Source organism: Centruroides vittatus, unplaced genomic scaffold (assembly GCF_030686945.1).
Source record: "Centruroides vittatus isolate TY-2023 unplaced genomic scaffold, ASM3068694v2 contig_1506, whole genome shotgun sequence".
Lineage (NCBI taxonomy): Eukaryota > Metazoa > Arthropoda > Arachnida > Scorpiones > Buthidae > Centruroides > Centruroides vittatus.
In genome coordinates this window covers 515,480-541,783 of record NW_027120931.1, presented here as the reverse complement: position 1 = coordinate 541,783, position 26,304 = coordinate 515,480, and the positions used below count along the sequence as shown (strand labels likewise).

Genomic DNA, 26,304 nt, shown 5'->3' with positions numbered 1-26,304 from the left:
TAATTAAGCTTAAATTTTAATATAGCCTGAGAATCTAACAATTTAGACTTATGATCAATTATTTTTATTAAAAAAAATTACTTTAAAATTTTTTATGTTTGAAAAACATTCTTAACAAAAAATAAAAATAATTATTTGTAACCATATAACATGAAAGGCTGGACAAATCAGAACTCTACTGTACATCTAAACATATATTATATAATATTTCTATTATTTTAAACAATAGATGCATTTAGAAAATGTTTTTTGTTAAATCAGAAGTTGGATAATTTACAAAAAACTATCAAAATACATATTAAAAATGCTCTAAAGTGGGAGTTAATGCTTATATTACACTATTTTAAGCCCCTATATCAGTAACATCAACCATTTTATAAAGTTATTCAAAGTGATTGGATAACAATTGATATTTTTGCTAAAAATATTAACTATTTTCATTATAAAAATATAAAGTAATTAAAACTTTCATTACATTGTATCAAATTATATACATTTATTGTATCACTATCATCATTGTAAAAATAACTTAATAAATATAAATTTAACAATTATGATTAATTTTTCTTATCAATACATCAATTTATCTACTATAAAATGGATGTTAATACTTATTATTTACTACATCAATGTGATATCTTCAGGATCTCTGTGATATTGCGAACGTGCTTGAAACAATTCACGAATTAACAAACATTTTTCTCTTTCTAATTGTGTTATCAACTCGCTTTTCTTTCCAACTTCCTAATAATAAAATAAAAACAGATATGTAATTTAATATTTTAGAAAATCCACTATCATTATAAGTAAATATTTAATTATCAAAAGTCAAAATAGCATGAAAGAATGCTTATTGATCTATTGAATATAAAACAATGCATATAAAATAGAGCTGTCAATTAATTGTGTTAATATGATTAATGTTTGAATTTTTCCTACGACCTAAATTTTTAATTGTAAAATCAAATCTGCATCTGATTTTCATATCTTTTTGTATGTACTGTTAATAATAATAACATCAAATACGTACTATACTTATACTTTTGACTTCTCTTACACAACTAGTCATTCGTACTGTCATTATTGTACAGTATACAGTCAAACCTGTTTTTATGCGGTGGATAGGGACCGCATAAAAAAGGTCTCACATAGAAAATAACTCGTTTTAAAATCGTAGTCTTAGTCTCTAAGGAAATTACCTTCCTCTTCGCTTTGTTTTTGCTCTTATTCATTTTCAGGGATTATGTCTAAACATAAAATAAAAATCCTAAAATTTTATATCTAAATAGAAAAAATAATACAGTACATTTACACTTTGAAATGAATCTTATCTTAATGGTCCAGGAATGTGAAAGCACTTTGAAGGTTTAATTAATGTAATTAAAACAGACGTAGAATTTATTGACAACAGATGTCAGCACTTGACTGCATCGTCTCGTCTATCGTCTGTTTAACATATTTTTGTCCAGGTGGTGTTTTGTTGACTTAAAAAATAAATTATTTCATTTTTCGCATATTCATGCAATAATATTACTATAATAAGTTCATTTATGCTATAATAAGTTTATTTAGCTATAATAAGTCAATGTGAGACATGACAAAATGCATGAGACTAGTCGCCAACTATACCGCACAAATAAAAAATCGCACCCAAAAAAACCGCACAAATAAAAACTCGCATAAAAAAATCGCACAAGAAAAGACCGCATAAAAACAGGTTTGACTGTACATCATTATCAAAAGATGATTGATGTTTAAACTTAAAATACAGTATAAATATGAAGAGATCATTCTTATTATATTTTTTTTATTCTTTATATTTTAAACTTTCATGAATAACAACAAGAAAAATATGTGATCAACTATCGAAAATAAACTTAAGCATTTTATCTGCTCAAATTTAAATAGCTACCTTACACGTAATGAGATTCTAAGGAAAAAAAATCAAATTTACTTTTGATTTTCATTTAATAAGCTTGAAACAGCAGAATTTAATGTGGACCTGGCAACTGAATATTATAAATCTGAGCCTAACGTTGAGTGGCAAGCGTATTCACTAAATTGACAGATGGCATATTTCATCCAACTGTTGAATGGCTTATGTTAAAAAATTTCCACAAGTTTTGTGTCATGTGAAAGACTGTCTATCTCATTGGATTTGTGCTTGATAAAAAGCACGTTTAAAGTTTCTAATGAAATTTCTATTTAGTGCTTAGTTTTCTTTGTATATCAGGATTATCTGTAAATTAAAATTTACGATTAAAAACAAGACCGACTCAAGATTAATTTTTTAGTCATAAGATTGATCGTGATTAATGTATAATCATTCAAAAGTCCTAATACAAAATAAAATACTAGTACTGTAATAAAATTTAAACACGCCTTTAAAACACTTTCAATAAATTAGTAAAATTATCTATGTACGTAGATTTAGATAAATAATATTCTAAACAATTCACATAATTTTTATGTTTAACATCGATTATGAAATAATTATTTATTACTTTTTAGCAAGTTTTAGCTCTATTATTTTAGTATATTTATACTGCTATTATTATTAATTATATAGAATACACTAATTATTAAATGTAACATACTACAACAAAATAATAATTATGTATCCGAGTTAGTGTTGAGTTAATAATTAATAAAGGAGTCCTTATTTCCCCATATCACTGCAATTATTTCACATAAAATTAGATCATTCAAATTAATATATCACCATATTTCTCAAATGCGATAATAGCTAATTCTCCTAACTATTGCTTTTATGCTTATACAGATGAAACAGTAGAACATCTAAATATATGCGCTATACTTTATTAAAACCAAATTTTTCTTTTTGAATATAAATAAACTTCTTTTGAACTTTCTTTAATAATTTTGTGTTTTGTGTTAATTGAATCAGCTAATATAACTCATGCAGTATCAGTTGAATAAAAATAGTTAGTTATTTACTATTTTTATCTCACAAATTTCTAATATTAAACAACAAATTTGATCAAATCTTGATAATGTATTACTTTATAAACATAAAAAATAATACAATAATAGGGAAAAAAATTCATATAAAGTTTTAGAATTACTATATTTTTCTTAATTTTAAAATATTTAAAAATAAATATAGATAATGACAAGAATGAAATTTATAACTAAAACTTACTTCTGTTAGCATCTGATTTTGCTCTCGGAGACGTTGAATAATTGTTTGCGCTGAATCTTGCTGCAATTTATTATACATTACAGGAGGTCTAACAGCAAGATTCATATGAAGAAGAAAACCCTAAAAAATATTAAAATTTCATTTTTAAATTATAATCATAGATTATTTATTATAACATTAATATTAATAAAAAAATATAATTTCAAATAAGAAGTTTGCTACAAGACTTATTATAAAATCACATTTTTATTTATATTTAATCTTCAATTTTTAATATTTTAAAATTTTTAAATTTTATCTTAAATTATATATAAATTTAAAATATTATTTACTTCTTCAAAAACTGATTGTATATAATGAAAAACACACACACATGTACCCAAAACCAGTTAAAGGAATAAAATTATTTAATGTTTCAAATGTTTTTGCCCATTTCTAATGAGCATTATCAGATATATCTTTACGAATATCCAACAGAATAATGTTAAGCAAACATTTAACATTGGTAACATCATACCAATGAATATGTACTGTACAATACATGATTCAAACCACTTCAAATTTTATATTTAAATGTGTTCAATACCTTATTGTTCTATTTGGTATTTGTTAAGATATATTTTTATATACTTTTATTAAGTATTTTAGGTCCTATGACATATCAAAATTATTTCTCAATGCCTCATAAAACATCACAATGTATAATTTTCTAAGTGTCACCTGTCTATTTTTTAATTTGCTCTTCATTATTTTAAATATCGTTTTAAGCATTGAGGTGAAGCATTTAGTATTCATATAAATTGATTAACATGAAGAACTATTTTGATAAGTAATCAATATCAAATTAATTTTATATTAATTTTATGCAATATTTACTGATCTGAAAATTTATATGTATTTTAAGTATACATGAATAACTATATTTCTTCAGAAACATAATTTGGCAATCTATCTAATTATTAGAAACATCAGTCAAGGGATGATTCTAATAATACTTTGACAATGAGACAAATATAGATATAGAAATGAATTTTTTTATATATTCTGGAAGTGGTTGCTGATTAGCACTATAAAGCATATTTATTCTAAATACAGTAGAGTATCGTTTGTCTGAATCAATTGGGAACTGGGGTTGTTTGGATAATTGATTATGTACAAAAAAATATATTAACCTATCCGATGTTGAAATTTTTCTCTGTTGCGTGTCGCTTCGTGTTGAATTTTCGTTGATTTTAAGCCTAACAAAAATTTTTATAATAATAATCGAGGCTATTGTATCGTTAAAAATTATTTCTCTATTTTGTACAAACAAAATAAATATACAGTAATACCTCAACTTACGCGAACCCAGAGTTACACGATTTTCAAATCTCGACAATTTGTCTTCTGTTTGAGCGCCAAGCAACTCTTGATTACTCATTCCCCCCACACTATTGTTCAGCTTACATGTTCAGATGTGTCGCACGGAATTGATGTATAGCTACAATTTATTTTGTGTTATTTATTTCTGTGTCTGTTATATCTACGGAGACTTGAGAGACTCTACTACGTCATCCAAACAAAGTATAACTGATTCTTCTGCATCAAAAGAGGAAAGAAAAACTTTATCTTTGGAATGTAAAGTTAACATTATTAATGACTTCGATACAAAAATGAAAATTTGTGAATTGGCAAAGAAGCTTTATCTACCAGAATCTACAGTCAGAACAATTATAAAAGGTAAATAAAAAATTCTCTAAGCTGTGAAAAATGCTCAATCTTTAAATTCAAGCATCATTCGTAAACGTCATGGTATTATCGCTGAGAAGGAAACAATGTTATCTAAGATTTTATTAAATATTTTTTTTTCTAAATTTGTTTTCTTTAGTCTCCGGCCCTAATTAAAAATAATTTGCATGTATTTATATGCAAGTATTATACCCCGACTTACGCGAATTCGACTTACTCGGTTATCACTCGGTCCCACCTATCGTGTAAGTTCAGGGTATTACTGTATTGAAAAATACAAAAACAAAAAAAATTATACTTTAGAAGTTAATCTAGTATCAAAACGTTCAATTCGGCATGACACAGTCCGACTGGAAAGCTTTCGGTTAACCAACTTTCGGCTTTCGGTATATTTAAAATAATTTACAAGAAAGGTGACCACTGAATTAGTCATTCAAAGAGTTAGTGTAAAAGAAAAATTATATTAATGTTATCGTTTATAAAATTACTGTTCAAAAATAAAAATATTTTCAATGATTTGAAAATGTTAGGAATTTTTTGAATAGCTCTCTCTTCATTTTACTATTTTATATTATAATTGTACATATAGTTATTATTGTAAATTATTCATTACCAGATTATTTAAAATACAAGTATTAATTAGATTAATGTAAACCAAAATGTTGAATTGTAACCCCAAATTTTGTACAAAAGCATAATAATCTTTAAAAGGAAAATAAATCACTAAAAGTATCATAAGATCTTTGATTCTATTAGTATAACAAACATTGCAAAGCTCCATAAGTATATAGAAACATCACGAAACAATCGCCTAAATAATAGAGCTATAATTCTGCTAATTTTAAATAATTAATACAAAGTAATTAATTAAGAGTATGGTGCCTAACGTCTACCTCTAGTAGCAAATTACTTTGTATTAATTATTTAAAATTAACAGAATTTTAGTCTGAATATTTAGGCGATTGTTGGGTGATGTTTGATTCTATTATTCCTGTTAAAGTGGCTTGATGCAAAATGTTTTAACCTCTGGTTAAGTCTTCTCTTTTTATTTATTTTTTTATCAAAGATTCTACATAGATTATACAAAGATTCTAAATGTAAGTAAAAATGGCAATAAAATTAAAAACTGATTGTTATAAAATTTTATAAAAGTAAAAAAAACAATATACCTTTTCTGAACTATCCATCAAGGCAGCAAGATGTTGATTGACTTCATACACTCTAGCAGCTTGAAAATTTAATCGTTCTTGGTGCATATCACTTGAATATTCCTAAAATTTTTGAAAAAATCTATTAGTATGTAATAACATTACTCGAAAACAAATGAATACACACTAAACTACTTGATTCTGACAACACTAAGGAATATTTTTCAGCTTCATACTGAGTCATCGTCGATGAAATTGGTAGTAGCTTAGTGATTTTAGCTTTATACTTTTCTAATGATTACCGTATATCTCGGCAAATAAGACGACCTTCAGATAAGACAATGTATAAATTTTCGTCAAAGTTTTATAGTTTTAGCATATATCTGTCCTATAAGACGACCCCCAAACTATCAACGGCCTATGAATTTAGTTTAGATCGGCAATCATTATCTGAATAATAATACTGTATAGTGTATACGGAAGTATGTCCTATTTGTAATTTTTTAAATAAGCAAATTTTATTTTCTTGAATCTGGCAATTTTTGCAAACATCCGCACTAATTCGGGCATTCGGGTAATGACCTTGACTATTTACAAAAACGTCACATGGGCTATTCTATTTTGTGCACATACCCTACTCTCTTCTAGTAAATGATTATGGTTTGTCTATCTTTTTATAATGGTTTTAATTTATATAAATTTCAATCTAATATTTTTGTGTGTGTCCTATAAGACGATCCCAGATTTTTGAGGCCATTTTTTATGGTTCAACTATCGTCTTATCTGCCGAGATATACGGTAATCATATTTTAATCAGATAATTATAATAAAATCTTATTTTTAAAAAGGATAAAAACAAAATAATTAGTTTTATATTTATAAAACTTAATGGTGAAAGTAATACAAAACTAATAAAAAATGAAATTGAACAATAAAGTCTTTTTATTGAAAAATGTAATTTATGTAAAAAATTTAAACACAAAATTCTCTTACAGATATATAGTTCAAGTTAAAAAAATTAGTTAAACAGCAACTTGGGCTAGTGCATTTTTTATTAACAAATTCAAAGGTTGCTATTTAAGGTGATAATAAACAACAGCTTTTTTCAGAAAAAGATTCTTCTTATTACTTATAGTAATGATAGTCTGAAATGAGATAAAATATCTCTAAAAAATATTTAATCATAAATAAATCCAGACTCCCTAAAACTTATCAAGATCAACTAAATGCTAAAATGAGATATACTAATATATAAGAACATCATTAAAACGCTACATAACAATTATTTGGAAAATAATTATTGAAGGTTTTTGGACCTTTAATACAGATTGATTCATAAGCTCTTAGACAAACTTTAAAAGTAGGTCAAGAATTCAAAAGCAAACCATTTTTAGCTAGAAATATATAGCCACAAATACCACCCGGAGGTGCTAGAAGTACAGGTAGAATCATGCAGAAAAGAATATACATAAGATGTAAAACATGTTTATTAGACATACAGTATGTTTACAAGTTCAGAAGAGGTGCTCAAAGTTCTTTCCACTAGCAGCAATATATGTTTTGAAGTGTCAGTACGTGGATTGGTGACTGTGTTAAAAAATACCAGCCCTGTTGTAAACACATGCAGCTGCCACAACTCTTGTGACAAGGTCAGCATCAAAGGCCAGAGGAGTCTCTTAGATAAGGCCTTTGGGTAACCCGTGAGGAAGAAATCAACAGAGGACAAGTTGGACGATCTGAGTGGCCAATCCATCTTGTAGAAATGGTACTGTGGAGAACTCCTTGCATATTCATGCTATACATTCCTAGATAAAAATGGTTTGATTTTGTATTCCTGACCTACCTTTAAAGTTTGCCTAAGACCTTTTGAATCACCCTGTATATTAACTTCCTTTAGATTATAGAGTGTCAATTACACATAAAATTTACATATTACTGTAATAATAATATAATATTAAGAATTTAGTTTAGTGTCCTAATTTTAGTACATAAATTATATACTGCATATTAATTAAAAAGGAATAAAGATGTTAATGTAATTAATTACATAACTGCATAAATACAGCAAACACAGCAGTCAAACATTCTGTAAAGATCACATTTACCCTTCCTTTCACTTCCACATTCACATGTTTGACAATTTGAAAATATAATTTAAATTTAATAAACAGTTCTAATGTTAATTATTAATAGTTAGTAATAGCAGCAGTTAAGATTATTACCGAATGAAGTCCACTTTTTCCTATATATTGCATTTTATCTTTCACAACACTAATTTGGTGAAAATACCAATCTCGAGCTCTTTCCACAGCTTCTAAGCCTTGAAGCAAAACATCTCTTTCTTGTTCTAACTGTTTCATTCTTTTTAGCTAAAATATCAAAATTATAAATTAAATATATTTACAGGAGAGAATTTTAAAATATTTTTATCATATTTCTATTAAAAGCATTGTTATATAAGATTTACAAACATTAATTTTATGTTAAATAAAATCAATATACCAATAACCAATATTAACCAAATTGTATATTCAACCCTTTGCAAGTAATATGTAATACAATTCAAACTGTTTGATTGTTTGTATTTTTATTAAATTCTTACTATTAGTTCACACTCTCCCTATATATATATATATATATATATCTTGTTCAAATTTTCAATCATTAATAAAATACTTTTTATTCATCCACTCAAGTTCAAATATATTTTTTTAAACTTGTAGTGGATGACACTTGATGTTAATACAGTTTTTTCAAATATTAATTCATTAATTAAATTTAATTATTGGTTAATATTACCTGTGGTATTGAAGATGGCAACGGGGAATTTTTTCCCTAGATACTAGACGGCGATGGGGAAATTTTTTCCCCTACGTTCGAGATGGCCGTGTTTCCAGTAATCTCGAATCAGATTCTGGAGTGATAATCTGGAAACAGATTAACAATGAGAATCCCTCTCCATTTCGTATTGCAAACTGAGTGAATGCACACTCCGCAACTTTCTGCATAAAGAGACTCTTACTCTCTGGCAGCAAAGCTGGGACCAACATGAAGATCATATAACTCACACCTTTATTCCTAACCTTGAGACATTCCTGCAAAATAGTTGGTACACCTCCAACTACTATAATTCTCAAGTATTCACAAATCACAGAAGGTATGCTGCATATCTGGTCAGGTTTGCCCATGGCACATCACCACTGTGCCCGACTTGCAATGTTGGGAATGGTGCTCTACACTACCTAAATGACTTCGTGATATTGGATCAGCACAGACTTGAGTTACAACTCTTACTTCGGGAGCAGGGGGTGGGGTGGCCCTGCGACCCGGCTGACTTCTGGAGGACACGAGAAATTTTCCAGGCTTTCAACAACCAGACTAGAAAGATTAGCCAAATCACACATAACCTCACTTTCCTCTAGGAGTACCGCGAGTGTTCTGTCCTTTTGTGCTGTCCCTACGCGCTGGCACTGTAAGAGCGAAGGCATGCTTCTACAGCTAGCTGGGTTTTCTTACTCCTGTTTGTTGATACAGTTTTACCGACACGAGCAAAGTTTGTCGCGCGGTTAACTGTTACTTCACTCTCAATTCTTTCATTTATGTATGTAAAAATATATATATCTGTATACCTGTAAATTTATCTGTCTTCATTCCCGGTAGTGCCCAAAGCAGAACTGGGCTACGTACTAAAATTGGTACCTAATAAACTTAAAATGAATGAATGAATGAATGAATGAAGATTAACAATGGATAATCTCGAAGTAGAATACCAAGTGATCTAAACGTTAGGGGGCGTACCCGTACTATCTGTCGCATTATGCAAATTAATAAATTTCTCCGTCACCGTCTAGTATCTAGGGAAAAAATTTTTCCCATCGCCATCTTCAATACCACGGATAACATTAACCTAATTATTAATACTTTAAATAGAGTTTTAGCGGTTTGTAATGAAAATTGAAATCAACAGGCAGTAGCTCAATCGGTAAAATGCAAGGATTTCAGTATTTTTCACGTGAAGGTGAAGAATGCGAGTTCAATTCTTGCGAAAATCGATAAATTTTTGGTTTAAGTAGACGTTTTATACAAATGATTTTCGAGAGTGAGTTAGCAGTTGTGGCCTAGTGATTAGAATGAAGGATTTTTTTCAAAAAATAAAATTGAAGAAATTTTATGCTCTGGGTTCAATTTCGATTTCTCTTTCTATTTTGCCACTTAATATTGTGATTCTGTCATATGTATATACATATTTATATTAATTTTAATTATTTAATAAAAAGTAACTAAAATAAAATTTTTCTTTGTTGACCTAAGTAGGAATTGACTTTAAAAAATTTTTTTTTATATTACTTGTTACAGTTATTTTCTGTTCCCAAGGATCTTTAAACAAGATTGAAAACGTTAGTTCAGTTATTAAATTATTTTGTTACTGAATTTAAATGTTTTTTGAGTTAATTGTAAGCATTACATCCAGATTTTTGCAGTAATTAAAGATCTGCATGATAATTTATTAGATCCAAGGAGCATGTTAGACACATTACTATACAAATAATCCTTCGAAAAAACCTTTAACCAGCGTGAAGTACGATTAATTGTCCAAGCTAACATTTTTGGATCCCTCCTGGGTCCTTCTTCAAGCTACGTTTTGTTTGTAACGATCCGTTATAATGAAGACTAGCCATTTTTGGAACAAAATTTCAAATAGCGAACTTCGAAATCCAATGGAAATCACATGCAAGCCAGATTTGAAAACTAAAGTCATGACTTTAGTTTTCACATCGGTTAAAGGTTTTTTCAAAGGATTATTTGTATATTACTCCGGTGTGCTTCGATTCTTTATACACATTACTATATTCATATACAGTGGTGCCTCGTATAACGTACGCCTCGAATAACGGACGCTGCGAACAACGGACTTTCTGTTTGGCCGTTATGTGACTCGAGCAACAGACTGGCTGCGAACAACGGACTTTCCGGCATAATTGGTGACTGCTCCATGGGTGCGTTCTTTAATAGCAGTCGCTCTGCGTCTCCGCTACTACGGGAGTGTGCTGCTGTTTGTAGGCATTTAGGAACGACGGTGAAAGAAAGAAAAATGGCGGCGCCTGCACTATCAATAGTATCGTGATGGAGGAATGTATAATTCTAAAATATGAGCTTTAAAAGGCAAAAGAAGGGTCTCAATTGTAAAATTTAATCATAAAATGAATTATTTGTTGAAAGAACATTCAAAATAGCCCCGAAAAAAATTCGTAAAGACACTTACATCACCGCGTGCGCTAACTCGCGCTTTTACAATTTCTAAATTCTCATTCATAAAACCACATAATGGACCCGGAAACGAAACTATCTGAGCCATGGAGGACGCCATGTTGCTTTCCACTGTAAACTACTGCTACAAGCGGCCGTTTTTGCCGTTCGACGGCGTGCACTCCCACAGGAATTTAGGAACGCGTTCCGCAGGAATTTTTAAACGGATGTCGCTCGCGCGGCGTTACGCGGAAGAATAAAAAAACGCATCTCATGTTCATTTTTTTATGATACAGTGCGGTTATTTTATGCTGCGGAACGAATTAGATGTTTTAACATGTATTTCTACGGAAAAATGCGTTTCGTATAACGGACGTTTCACTTAACGGACGTGCACCGGGAACGGATTAAGTACGTTATATGAGGCACCACTGTATTACTATTTCTGTATATATGATCATATTACTTTCCATACTTTGGAAATTATTCCTATTTTTGTAACAAGAGTACTTTCAAACTAGTTGAATAAAGTTATTAACTTGTATAAAATTTCTTTTAAAAACAGTGGATTAAATTTTAAAACTTTGGTACAGACTGCATCAATTATAAAACTGTTTTTAATTATATTTATGTAAAATGAATACTACAAGTTCAATTATAATTTTAATTAAGATTAAGGTCTTTTTTTGTTAATCAGCATTCCATTAATGTTTAAAACAATCAATTCTCTTTATATTTATTGATTCATAGATATTATTTACATCATTTTTAATTCACAAACACAGCTTTAAATACTTCCGGCATAGTTTTCTCTTTTGACAAATGTTTTCGGCTCACTCGATAAGCCTTCCTCGGGTCCATCGAGTAAGCCAAAAATCATTTGTCGAAAGAAAAAACTCTTTAAAGGTGTGGTTCAGGTTCCAGTTCTGGTTCATTTAAATTTACATTATTTTCAATTTCTCTAATTTGCAACAATGACAAAATATTGTTTATTAAAAAGAGATTTTAATACAGCACATATGAGATCTGATTGAAAAGTAATGACATTAATTTTTAGTACATGTCAATTATTCAAAATTTTCACATTTCGATGCTAATCCCCTTTGAAGTAAGTTTCTCCTGATGTAATAAACTTGTTCGGTCTTTTTTTATACCTCATAGGATCCTTGGAAGTCATTTTCATTCAGCTGTTATGCAGCATTGTTTACAGGCTTTTGGATGTTCTAAATGGTTTCAAAATGATGACTTTTAGATTTTACATTGGAGAATAAGAAAAAAGTCACTGGGAAAAATATGGAAGTTGGGGAAGTATAGGAATCAATATGGAGGCCAAAATTTCATGAACCAATAGCAAGGAATGTGATGGTGTTTTATAGCGATGCAGAATGCAGTTTTTGGAAATTTGTGACATACTCCTAACACTTGTTTTCAAAGCTGTTTTAGAACTTATTTGTGAATAGTTTGATTCACAGTTTTTTCAGGTGGTACAAATTATTTATGAATAATTCTATGAGCATAAAAAAATAACAACCATTGTTTTTAATTTGTTCATTTGAGCCACCTTCTGCCTCACTGAATTTGGAGCGTGTCATTCTTCACTTTTGCATTTCATATCAGGGTTGTACTCAAAGAACCAGTTCTAATCATCAGTTATCACTCTCTTCAGGAAATCTGGTTCAATATCAAGGCATTCCAGCATTTCTGTTACCACTTCATGTTCATCAATCAAATTTTTCGGCATCATTTTTATGCATAGCTTCTTCGTGTTGAGATTTTCACTCTAAATTTTCCTGTTCATAAATATAATAAACATCACAAATCAAATTAATTGCCATTCTTCAAGACTGAAGAATGTCCATATTCCACCAATTCTCACCCTTCTGAAACATTTTATGGAAAAAAACAAACTTGAGCATATGACACATTAAAAACTGTGTATGATGTTCTGTTATAAGTTTCAGTTGCAATCTTTCTCAATTTCACGTAAAATTTTACTGCATATTGTTGTTTGATGCTTTTCTCTTTCCACTGCACTCAGTGGAGAGAGAAAAGTATCGAACAACAAAATGCAGTTGGTTATTTTCCCACCTGACCAACAGGTCGGCTGTGTGGAGTTTTCTGGGTTTTCTCCACATGTTTAATGGGAGCCATAGGCATTGGCGTAGTGAGGGGAGACAAGGGGTGTATCTTGCACCAGGCACCACTCACAGAGGGGTGCCAAAATGGTCTCCAAGACAAACTATATGTGTTATGTTTGCTACGCCACTGGCCATAGGATCATAACATATCATAGATATGGACACCCTATAAATTTTTAAGACAACTTTGAAGTGTAACTGCATCAATTACAAAGAAAAATGTTTTCAGGGCATGGCAAGCCCGCTGTGATGCTTCTCTGTTAGGCAACAAGCATTGAATAAACATTCATACTTCCGACAATGTATATGCTTTTAAATTTTGAATTTGACACAATCAAATTTTAACGTGCGTATTCCATGTTTCGTAAAGCATTCTGTTTTAGAACTCTCTTGTTATTAAAAAAAGCCTCTGGGATAAGCTGAAAATGTTTGAAGCGTCTAGATGTCATATTGCTGGACTGACCATGAGATTTATTGATACATTATATCGTTGTTTTATTGTCCGATTCAAATATTCTTAAGTCAAATTAGATGTAAGACAATTAGATAAGGAATTACACCTTTTTGATTTCCAGCAGTAGGTTTATGTTATTATCTATCAATAAAATAGGATAACCATAAAAGTCTAGAAACATAGTCTTGATTAATGAAATTCTGGTATCAAAGCACAGTATTCATTGCAATTTTACATAACTTATCAAAGTACTTTTTTACTCTTATAAGAATAAAAAAGTTGTGCATTAAACTACAATTATTATTTGAATTTGACAGAAGAAATATCATCCTACCATATTATAATCGATTCCATTTGCTAAAGTGTGCCGTCTGGGTTCTCTACGTCGATGAAGTGTTCTTCTTGCTGATGGACCTGTTTCTTGTACTTTATTTCCATTACCTAACAAATTCAAAACATAGAAACAACTTTACATATTAAAAAAAATATATTACTTAATATCCTTATTTTTATGTAATTAAAATACCAAATCCCAATCTAATGTCATTTGATACCAAATCACTATAACTCCCTTTATTAGAACCAAATCCATATTGTTCTAGAATTTTAAGCTGAGGATTTTTTCTCTGTTCCAGCTTTCATCTTAATATTTTAATATTATATTCTTTTAATCAAATCTGACGATGTCTGTTGTATATGGATGAAATTGTGTCTAAGTAAAGGATATTTTTTACTTTGCTTGGTTGTTTGCACAACTCTGCTTATAAATGTGTTATATATACAATGAAATTCACTTATTTAAATCACTTTGTGACACACGTATACTGATAATAACTGACTGATAAGATTAAGTCGAGTAAATAAATAAGATTACAATTAACGGTAATTCTGGTTGTATTTATTGTTGCATTAAAAAAAATTTTAAAAATTAAAAACTGCATAACTTTAAAGATTTATTGATTATAATATTTATTATTAATTAATAGTAATTCATTTAGTATATAAGTAACGAATGCCAGCAATTTAAACTATTATACTGCAAACAAAAGACAATTAAAACAGAGTTTAAAGCACTGGTTAAGATTGATAAAGATAACCGATAACTGTGCATAACAGAAACTTGTTGTGACTAAGTGTGAAAAGACGTCATTTTTAGGTAAATTAGACATTTTTAAGCAAAAACTAGAACCAAAATACTAATTATAACTTAATAAATGTAGTTTCATAAGTGTATTTTTAAGTTATCAGAATTAGCATGTCACAAAACAATATTAGATGACTGATAACAATATCTATGATTATAAAATATAGATTCTATTGTATATGTGTAGAAGTAAAAATGAAAAATGAATCCGGATAATGTAATTGGTTATACGTCTGTCAGATATACAATAATTTTAGGTTTTAATCTTGCAATAGACCAATTTTTTTTTTCCAAAATTTTTCAAATCACTAAAAATCTTAAATTCATTACTACTAAGGGGCTGTCTATAAATGACATCACACCAAAGAGGAGGGAGGGTTTGTTTATTTGTTTAGTTAAGTTACGGCAGCAACAGTTGGGTGATCTGCCTAGGGGGATGCCTTTTTTAAGAGTAACCAGCCCCTATCCAAGCATTACAGATGTGGAGAAACCCCAGAAAACTCCACGTGGCCAGCCGTCCTGGCGAGGTACGACCCCACGACCAAACTCCCAGTGTTCGGGGAATGGAACCACTCGGTCACTGGTGGGCTAACAAGAGAGGGAGGGAGAGTAAAAATTTTAAGGAAAACGTGGACCTAATTTATGGACAGCCTCTAATCTTTAGATAGAAGGTGCTTAGTATCTAATGGTGAACTATTTAAGGAACTTACTACATTCATTACAGAAACAAGAGCATTGGAGCCAAGCTTCACATGAAAGAACTGCTTCAACTTTCGTTGTGTTTTAAGTACTGTTTTGTGCTTCAACCTTCGTGCACACATTATAATTGTATCGTGTACTGTTCATTTTCAATAACTCCTAGTCAGAGTTAAGCGGTGCCTTGTTTTCTTTTGTATACAACACTGTATGTACAATTTATTATTGTTTCTCTTAGAGTGTATCTGCAATGTGTAACAGCAAGCAGTCGTTTATCCTTGCTTGTATGTAAGTGCTGTGTGATCTATGACTGCAAATGACAGTAAATATCTGTATCATATTTACTGCAGGCATAAATTTGTAGAGTTATATTTTGTGTATTTTTAGGATTTGTTCAAACGGCCCAGTGCCGCATGTACATAATTTATGTTTTTTTTTATAAAATCGGCAAGGTGCCCATGTAACCTTCCCTTTTCACCCACTTTCCTATCCCCTTTCTTTCCCCTTCGTCTTTACTCAACTTTTCTTCATTTTCACACTCAGGCAATACCCATGAGTAGTCCTGAGTTTTCACCCATCTTTATTTAAAATAAAAATAAAAATAAAATCTTTAGATAGAATGTTTTAAGCACAACCATTTATCTTCAAGCCAAATTTTTATAATTAATTAAATTAGTCCAAAAATAATCTGGCAATTTAGATATGTTTAATAAATGATCTTAATTCATCTTTACACATTTGTAAAACTTGTTATTCTCTTTTGTATTTTATTATTCAAGTTATAATGCTAAAAAGTTTTTCTTCTTGAGAGGAAAAAAAAAGAGAATATTTAAAAATTTAGAAGCATTTAACATAAGAATAAATCCTGCAATTTTTATGAACGATATTTCATTTAAATTTTTCAGTTTTATTAGTCTAATGTTAACTTTATGTTAATTTGTGTTTATCCTCCCTTACTAGTTATCTATAAGTATGCTAAACTGGTATTTGTTACAAAATATATCCATAATCATCACCAACCCAATTTAATTACTAATGCCAAATTAATTGCCAGATTATTCATTGAACTGTAACAAGGTTAATTTAATGATTAGATATAAGGCAATTTGGTTATAGGTAGGCAGTTAGGCCAACCATCTAATGATATATTTAATAATTAGAAATAAATTAAAATTTATTAAATAATTATTAAAATAATAAAAAAATAAACCTGAACAAACAAAAATAGTATACTGCAGATTTTCATAAGCTCAGAAATGCTGTAGCCAAGATTCTATTCCATTAGTGTTTTTGAAAGAATAAAATCTATAGCTGCTACCATTTTTCTGCATATTTTTCCCCATCGTCCTCAAGAATAGATTTATTCATACTCAATGGTGTTCCTCTGTGTTGCAACTTAGCCTCAAGAAAGAACACAATGCTTTTCATCCCCATCTATATATCCTCCACCATGCTGATACTATTTTAATCTGTATATACCGTCAGATTTACTTTCCGATCACTAATAAAATACTGAGCCTTTTGCGTCACTCTTCTGTCACTAACCTATTTGATACGCAGCATGTTTATAGTAAGCATTATCAAAAATAAACTTTCCATGTACTGTACATTGTTTAATTCAATTTGACACAGACCTTCGATTCTATTATCCTTCATAAATTACTGACTATATTAAACTGCTTCAATCTGAACCGTATAACAACTTCCTAGCACTAAACCCATTTCTTTAACAATGGTCTGCATCAATATCATAAATAACAATCTGTTTACCTTACAATGGGACTTCAATGTTTTCATAAATAATGTAAAAAATCTTAATCTCAGCAATAAAATTAATAAAACTGTACCTATTAATATGTATTTTGTCCTAATTAGAACCAACTCCAATTTTATTTTCAGGAATTAACAATGATAATCTGCCTGTCGTCAAACTCCGTTAAAAATCTTGGTGTCTCTTTGACAATAAATTAACATTCAAGTATCATGTACACAAAATTATTTACAGATTGGCCGTGTGAAGAGCAATATTGCTGAGAAATTGTCAGACCGCCTCTTCCAAAATGACCCTTCATTCCCATGTTATTCTCTAATTTCCAGTGTTGTTGTCATCTCCCCATTTGGTACTCGGTGTTTAACTCTCTCATTAATAAAGTTAATTCTGAGACACCTGAGATTACAACTTTTAAACAGTCTCACAAACCCATCATTTACCATTCTCTTGAGATTGTACATACTTAGGTCTCTCCAGTATGTTACCAGACTGTTTATTTCAATAGAATTTTAATTTATAATTTATTAGTCTGTGTACTTTTAACAGTGGCGTAGCGTGGGTGTCAGCCGCCCGGGGCAGAGGAAAATTTCGCCGCCCCCTTATTTAGGTATCTCAATTCAAAAGACTAAAATATACAGTAATTCTAAAGAACTTTTCGGCAAAGAACAATCAACATTATTGTGTATTGTACAGGTGTAGTGTGTATTGTGTATTTATTGTGAAATTTTGCCGCCTCCTAAAAGTGCCGCCCCTGCCGCCCCCACTACGCTACGCCACTGACTTTTAACCTTTAATGCAGTTCTTCATGCTTTCATACACTTTATTAAGGGTAAATATATCTCAAATGACTTTTTCTACAGATTGTCCATTATAAACCTTGTCTAGATGTTTATAAGCATAAACATGTGTAAAAAAGCCTTTTATGTATTTTAGTTTACTGTTTACTTTTTATAATTTTTATCTCGTCATTCTCCTACATTGTTGTGGTGGTTTTTTTGTCTTTTAGACATTACCAATTACAGGTATACCTCACCTTACGTCGGTAATTGGTTCCAGGAGAGGGACCACAAATAACCATTGCTTCCTAAACCACAAATAACCATTCCCAGTTCTGTATTTTATTTATAAGTGCATTTTTAATAATATATGGTTAATAAGAATCTATTTTAAGCTTACAAACAAATAAATTTTAGTTTTTAATATAGTACAGAAAAAAGTACAGGTATACCTCAAGTTACATCGTTCTCAATTATACGTCGTTTGTCAAAAAAGTATATGGAAAAATAAAAATCAAGTTTAAGTCATTTTATTCGACTTTACATCCGTCCGCAACAAATATTGAAGTAGCAATATCACCAGAAAAGCGTTAAAAACACATAAAATCATATTAAAATATGTACATTTACAGTAAATGTTAATATAATCATAAATCCTAGAGAATGTAACATGAAAACATCTGTATTTCTGTGTTATCGTCTTATTTAGCGGTTTTTAATTGCTCATTATTGGTGTTTTCCACCGTAGTTTCGACTTACGTCGTAACTACACAAGTAAATTCAACTTACGTCGCCTCTCCTGGAACTAATTATTGACATAAGGCAAGGTATATCCGTAATCTAAATTTATGAATACATGTATGTACTGGTACATGTAAAAATGTACATGTTTACAATTTGGCAATGTTTACAGTACATCGCGGACTCTTTATTTGTGAATGTGGTTTGCTCTAAGACATTATAAAATAAGATGGTTTTGTATGGTTAAATAACAAATACAGTTATTAAAATTATTTTGTGATGGTAGAAAATAACTAATTTATGTTAAATTTACCAATATCGATTAGCGCTGACGATGACGCCAAACGGTAGATATTGGAACTACCTGGAAAATGCCAATATTGAGCTCTTAAAGACCACTAAATACGACGTATAATCGAGAACGACCTAACTTGAAACGACGTAACCCGAGGTATACCTGTATCTGTTTTGTAATAAATAATAAAAGATTTATACATATTAAGAAAGAAGAATCAAAAAAGAATGACTTTATATTCTGTGCATATATATATACCTAAAAATAAGAATAAGCTCAAGACCAATTTTTCTCATGCAACTTCATTTCGGATCAACTAAATTATAAAATTACCTTCTTCCCCAACAGGATTATTTTCATTATGATTTCCTCTGATGGTAATATTCCTAGTATTCAAATTCCTTTCGCCAATTTCGGGATTTTTTCCGTCGTTCACCTGATCGCTGTTTTTAATAATACCCAATCTCCAGTTTTCCAACGCGGTCATAATTCCCACGCGGTCATAACCGACGTGAACGTTCGCGGTCGGCAAACTGACTTTCGATTCGGTCTTGTAACCGTGGGAAGGATTATCGTTAGAAACGCGACCGTCCTGTAACTGCGGCATACTCAACGCTCTCTGCTGAGACAGCACGTTGTTGGGTCGTACGGTGGCAGTGTTGACGTGATTATGACGACTCCTGGTTCTAAGAGCGGGTTCGTTTATGTCGGTGGCACTACCGGGGCGCTTCTGCATATTTGGTATTTTCATTTTGGAGCATTCGTTACCCTTCTCCGGTAACGGTACGGATGCCGGTCTGTTCGCCATTTTCGTTAGTCTGGAGACTTTCTGTTTGTCTTCGTTAAACTGATTAGCACGGTGACGAAGGAGACATATTTTTAGGCCGGCACAGAAACGTTCAAAGCTTAACATACCATTAGTGGGAGTGACTTTCCTTAGACTTTCGAGCACACCACTAGGCAAACCCTTTGAACCATTTTCGTGCCACCGACGTTCAATTTCACTAAACTTTACATAACCAGTTTTCTTATCGTCCATAATATCAAAAAGTGTCCTCATCGACGAGACAAACTGTTTAGGTAAACCATCCAAAGTAGTAGAACGTTGTTGACGGACATTAGACATCATGTTTCGCACGTGTAACATGTAATAAATGTCAATTACTCAATCAGAATTTTCAAACGACATTATTAAATTTATACTAATTTAACTCGTCGATAAATTAATTTGAGCAAAATATCCACATATTTTTCGAAAGTCGCGTGCATACGTCAAACGTATGCTTACGTCAAAAAAAAATAAAATAAAACCTCGCGAGTTATCCGACGTTTGATTAGTTCACGTTTAAAGCCGTATACGGCAACGCTATTGGTTATCAATCTTCGATTTGAGTTCGAGAATAGAAAAATTTTGTTTTCTGACGTCTCTTTGGTTGTTTATTCGAAAATTAATGTGAAATTAAATTTGATTGGTTTATTTAATAAAAGACGCGGTATCGAGATTATGAAAAAGGCGACCATTTTTAGTCGTCAAATTCACGTTGTGTGGGTCGTAAAAATATACTGTTTTCTTGTATAGTTTATATTAAAATATACTTTAAATTCGATTATTTCGACCGTTTGAAGTATTTATAACATATAAATTGGTACGTATCGATAGATATTTTCTTTATATTTATTAAGAAGGAAATTTCTTTAAAAATCAATGAAACGAAATGAGTCATTATATATTAATTGTAGTACCTTTAGTTCGTTATATGGACGCTTTCTTTCATAAATACAATAAATTCGCGGCATTTATTGATAAGAAAGAGTTAAAGAATGATAGCTTGACCCTTTAGTAACCAAAAAATCATTGGATTATATCTTTTAACATAAAATTTACATGTAGAAAATCTATCTTGATTAACTTAAGTTAAATTTGAATTATATATAATAAAATAGAGACCCAGGAGGTGATACAGGACCCAATTTCTCATTCTTCAATAAAAATGGTGATTTCACTAAGCAAGAATATTATTAAAATTATTTCATTTCAGATATATGCAGATTCAGATTATTATCAAAGTGGTCTAAGTGAAAAGTAGGAAAAGTTTGAATTTATTTCATAAACTATTCATAAAATTTTACAATTACACAAAGAAAGACTATTTTGCAAGAGTAAGTATTATTTTTTGTTTTATTTGTACAAAGTCATATCTCCAAATAGAAAAATATATGACTTAGACCACTTTCATAATCACTGACATATAGATGGATTTATGTGAAATAATTAATGAAATACGTACAGTAATAACTTAGTTATCGTCTATTGCCTTGGATTTTGTCGGCACGCCCACGTGACCTCACTGCTAATTTTGTAAAAAAGAAGAAATCCTGCTTAGTGTGGCATTGTTTCTCGTTGAGCATTACCCCGTGCGTCTAGCTAAACGATTCCATTGATTTCCTTTCCTTTTAGCTAGGTCTTGGGACCAAAGAAAGTTTCTAGAGCTAGCAGCCCTTCAAATGCTATGTTAAATGTTCATTTATTCCTTACATTAGTTTTTTATATTCATTTTTATTAATTTCTTATTGTTTTTAGTATTAAACACAATATTTATTCTGTATAAAATGTGTTTTTGGTATGTATTTTGGAGTTTCTAGAACAAATTAATTGGATTTACATTGATTTGTATGGAAGTGATTGCCTCGGTTTCTGTCGGTTTTGGATTTCGCTGATTGTTTTCGGACAGATTATCGACGAAAACCGAGGTATCACTGTATTTATAACTTTGAGAATTTCACTGATAGTAATAAAGACTTAGTTTCTCTAATATTGTAATAATAGTTAATATAACTTTTACAAATAAGAAAATATACTTTATAACCAGATAATGTAGGTATTGAGATGTTTTATTTACAGATTGTAATCCTTTAAAGATGGGTCTACAGACCCAAAAATATTTGGATATATTTTTTTTATAATTTTGCTGTATTGAAGCTGTGTCTTAACATTTATTCAGTGAAAAAATATATTCATTACTAGGAATTGTTTAATTTTTTCTTTTTTTTTGAAAAGTTAGCTTGCAATAATCAGATCAAATACTTTTTCATATAAAAGTATCTTATAAATTATCCCAAATTGTAAAATTTTAAAATACTAATAAAATAAAGTAACAAATTAATTAATGTTTAAATTTCTCAATCACGGAACATCCTAAAAGATTTGATCAATTTAACTGCTACCAGTCTATGACCTTGGTTATTCTTTCAGGAGATTGCATAAGTTTTAATTCCTTTCTGTCAAAGTTTAATGAAAAAGTAGAGATGTAGAGTATCTATTTTTTTAATAATTTTATTATATGATTGCAATTGTAAATTTTTAGTATTAATAATTAAAATTTGGTAAATTAATTTAATTATGTAACAATGCTTTGCATCTAGGACATTTTTTACTACATTAAAGAAAATAATTCTGGATTCTAAGCATTATATAATTAAATTTGATTGATTTTTTTTTGTAATATATATGATATGATTATGATACATAATTACTATTGAAAATCAGTAAATTACACGAATCACATGATTAGCAGAATTTACATCTATTGGAAAAATATTTTTCTTGTGTCTGAGGACTTTTTTGTAAGCACCAGGGTCTGAAGTTTTCTTTACTGAAACCTTGGACATCCTGCTTTTTAAAAAACAATTGTACTTTTTTAATTTGAATTTGTATTAACAGATATAGTGAAACCTTTATTAATGGACATACCTGAATAGTTGACACCTCTACTTAACAGACATTTTTACAATTCCCAGACCCTTCAAATAGGACATCTATAATATTTACCTCTAAATAACAGATGCTGTCATCCATAACTTACCTTAGTCCCACACAAAATCTTGCCTTCAATATTATGAAATAATTAATTACATCCAAAATAATATTTTAAAACTAAAACAAAGAATCAGTTCAAATACTCTTTCAGAGGAAGAATTTTGACTGTAGGCCTGAATAGACTGGCTAAAAATAGAAATAGGGGAGGAGGGTAGGTTGTAAAAAGCAGAACAATATTCATTATCTGTTAGAGAATACTAATCTGGTTAAGTTGTCAATCACCATTTATTGTCATAATGTTATTAAACTTCTGTCTTATTGTTGGAATTAAGCTTAAGGTACCAAGAAACTATAAACTTTTCTTTAGCTATTTATTTATTTGACAAGAATTTTACTACAGTAGTAATGAAAAAGAAAGAGTTTTAAGGTTAAGACTACAGTGTTTATTTGGTGAAAGTTTAAAGATTGTGTTATAAAGGTGATTTGCCAACCACTTTAAATTGTAGGAAGATATTTGGTTTTCTTGAATTTATGACATAATTTATGATCTTAACAGCTTTGTGGTGGCTAAAGTAATTTTTAATAACTCATTTATTGAAAAAAAAATGTTTGAAAAATTACATCATCTACTCAATTAAATACAAAGCAGACAAGGCACTATATTGATTTTTATTAGTTACTTAGTTCATAAATCAGTGGCATGCCGTGACATTTGATGACAGGGAAGCTGTGTTTCTGTAAGAAGCCGACTTCCAGGGGCAATCAGTTAATTGCGCGTCAGTGATTGTCTAGGCAACGGTGGGCAACCACCGGCCCGCAAAAAGTTTCTATCTGCTTGCGAGATCTTTAATAGATTATTAAATTGGAAAAATAACTAATTAATAGTTATTTTTCCAATTCTTTGTAATTTTCAAAACAATAAGAAAAATAAATGTAGTAATTAACTTTTTATTTATTTATTTCATATTTGCAGACTAAAAAAAATTACAAGTCACAAGAAGGCATCAATTAACTACTACAGTCTGCAGAAAAAACATAAAATTTATTCTGGCCCATGTTATAAAAAAGGTTGCCTACCCTAGACTCTAGGGTCCATTCGTATTCATTTGTTCGATAAGCCAGTAAAAACCGTAGACTTCTCTAAATGCATTTTTAATTGATTATCTGACGTACTTAATAAATAAACAAGTTCAATATAATTACCTCTGTTATTAGATTCAATGCATTCCTTATGCCCTCTAAATGCCAATTCTTGCTTTGATAAAAAACATGTAATATCTATTAATTTAGATACAATATATCTATTAGCCATAACTATCTTGTTATAATTTTCAATATTAATTTTATATTGTTTACTAATGTTAAATTCTATTCTATTTTGATTTCCAAATTGCTTCAATTTTACGAAAGAATCGATGTGACATTTACGATTTTCGTGTCTTTTTCTAGCTTTACTCAAATTATTTAAATCGTCAAAGCCACACACTAATTTATTTGAAAATAATAGGCAAGGCCAACAAAACAATTTTTGCATTTTTATGCATGCACAAAGCCATTTTACGTCTTGATAAATTTTATCGTGAAAATGTCGAACAAATTTTTTTGTTGAAGTATTTATATTTAATTTAGGCATTGGTCTTTCTCTTTTAATAATGTTTTCTTTTTCATTATATGGTCTTGAGCCAAAACTTTTTTTAAGTAAATTTTCAATATCACAATTACAGTCTAAATCGCTAGCCATGATATAATACCCCGTTCGCACCGAACATTTCAATCTAGATTGTGACCAAGGTCGGCAACTATGCCTTGGTACGAACACCCTCGACCGTTTCAATCTCGACTGAAACGAGGTTCAATTGCGATTGACTCAAGAGAGTTCTTGAAACTAGATCCAGTCATAAGAGAGATCCCACAATCCTACGTGCGTGAGAAAATATAAGATGGCTACAGAACACGTGTCAGGCTATCGGCAAAGAAATAAAATAAATGTTTGGAGAGACGATGACATCTGTCTATTATTAGATACATGGCAAGGAAAAGTATTTATTTCTAATCAAAACTTCCATTTTGTGTGTTGGTGTTTGTGACTTACCGAGTAGTTATGCCAGTTTTATCATCGCTTACAATAGCCGGGTTATTCTCAAGCGAGTTACCTGTGCGAACGGCACGACGTTCGATTGGCGACAATCACAATCCAGATTGTAGGTAAATCGAGATCGAAGTGAGTCATGGATTGTGTGCGAATGGGGTATAAGGGCTAAAATTAAAAATAAAATTATTAAAACTTACTTAGTAAAATAAAATTTGTGATGGTTATACAATTATACATACCTGGTACAAAATATTCAATTGTATGAATACACGTTTAAAGAAAATTATAATTAAATATAGTTTTGCGAAGAAACATATAAAAATAACATAAAATATTATTTACTTTTTAAATATTAAAACAATCCACTTAGTTAAAATTGCTCCCTATGAGTGGCTCATGAATGGAATCAGAGACGATTTTGGTAGGTGTGCAGTGCGTGCATGAATGACAAATCCCGAGAGTGCCGATACCGGTTAATACCAAATGCCTCTTTTGTCGCATCACTAGTATATCTCAAAGGACGCCACAGGGCTGTTGTAAATTTTAAACGTTTTTCACCATAGCTGTAAAAATCTACATATGTTAAACTTAATAGCCATTTGTTTTCTAACTAATTCGTTTTAGTACCAGCTGTATATGGAAATCAATTCCCCCACTGTACTGAGCTAGTAATTGCTTCGGTTAAGCTTTTGTTTAAGTCAGCAGGGTTTTATTTATATCACCATTCCCTAATCTCTTAATTATTTAACTACTTCTTAGTAGAAATAACTCTAAACCAGTTACTTTGTACTTGAATATCTGTAGTCTTGGGAAAATAGTGTAAAGACAAATTTTTATGACAACAGATATATAAATCGTAAATTTAAGGAAAATAAATTCTAGAGCTGTTTTTTGTACCATTGTACGTCTCATTCATTAAATTTGGTTGTAAATGATGCTGCCAAAGTAACAGTTAATTTTTTAACACTACAAGAATTGTACACGTTTTTTCTGCATCCCCTTATCGATGGGACGTACTAAATCGTAATATCACCGGTTTAACATTGAAATCCGTAAGCAATATAAGATGGGAGAGCAGAATAAATGCAGAATAA

General features: G+C 30.2%; 2 protein-coding genes across 3 annotated transcripts in view; one reads left to right on the top strand and one right to left on the bottom strand.

The window, feature by feature from the left end:
• On the bottom strand, positions 1–20,600 carry LOC136968681 (suppressor APC domain-containing protein 2). Its single transcript, XM_067262686.1, has 6 exons — positions 19,635–20,600; positions 14,213–14,319; positions 8,262–8,408; positions 6,061–6,162; positions 3,164–3,283; positions 1–744 (listed from the first exon to the last, which is right to left on the bottom strand). The coding sequence occupies exons 1-6, from the start codon at positions 20,446–20,448 to the stop codon at positions 622–624; spliced, it is 1,413 nt and encodes a 470-aa protein (XP_067118787.1). The 5' UTR covers positions 20,449–20,600; the 3' UTR covers positions 1–621.
• Positions 20,601–20,803: 203 nt separating this feature from the next.
• LOC136968677 (glutamic acid-rich protein-like) overlaps positions 20,804–26,304 on the top strand; it is an 82,241-nt gene continuing 76,740 nt past the window's right edge. For both annotated transcript variants that reach the window (XM_067262681.1, XM_067262680.1), the window contains exon 1: positions 20,804–20,947. The gene's annotated coding sequence lies outside the window, so the exon portion shown is untranslated. The remainder of the gene's footprint in view (positions 20,948–26,304) is intronic.

Bases quoted from the DNA above. Each gene is read 5' to 3' on its own strand.
- LOC136968681 (XM_067262686.1), bottom strand. From the start codon at position 20,448: ATGTTACACGTGCGAAACATGATGTCTAATGTCCGTCAACAACGTTCT. The intron at 14,320-19,634 runs GTAATTTTATAA...TGAATTTGTTAG, and splicing joins TAATCCTGTTGGGGAAGAAG to GTAATGGAAATAAAGTACAA. The intron at 6,163-8,261 runs GTAATAATCTTA...CAAAAATTTTAG, and splicing joins GAAAAAGTGGACTTCATTCG to GAATATTCAAGTGATATGCA.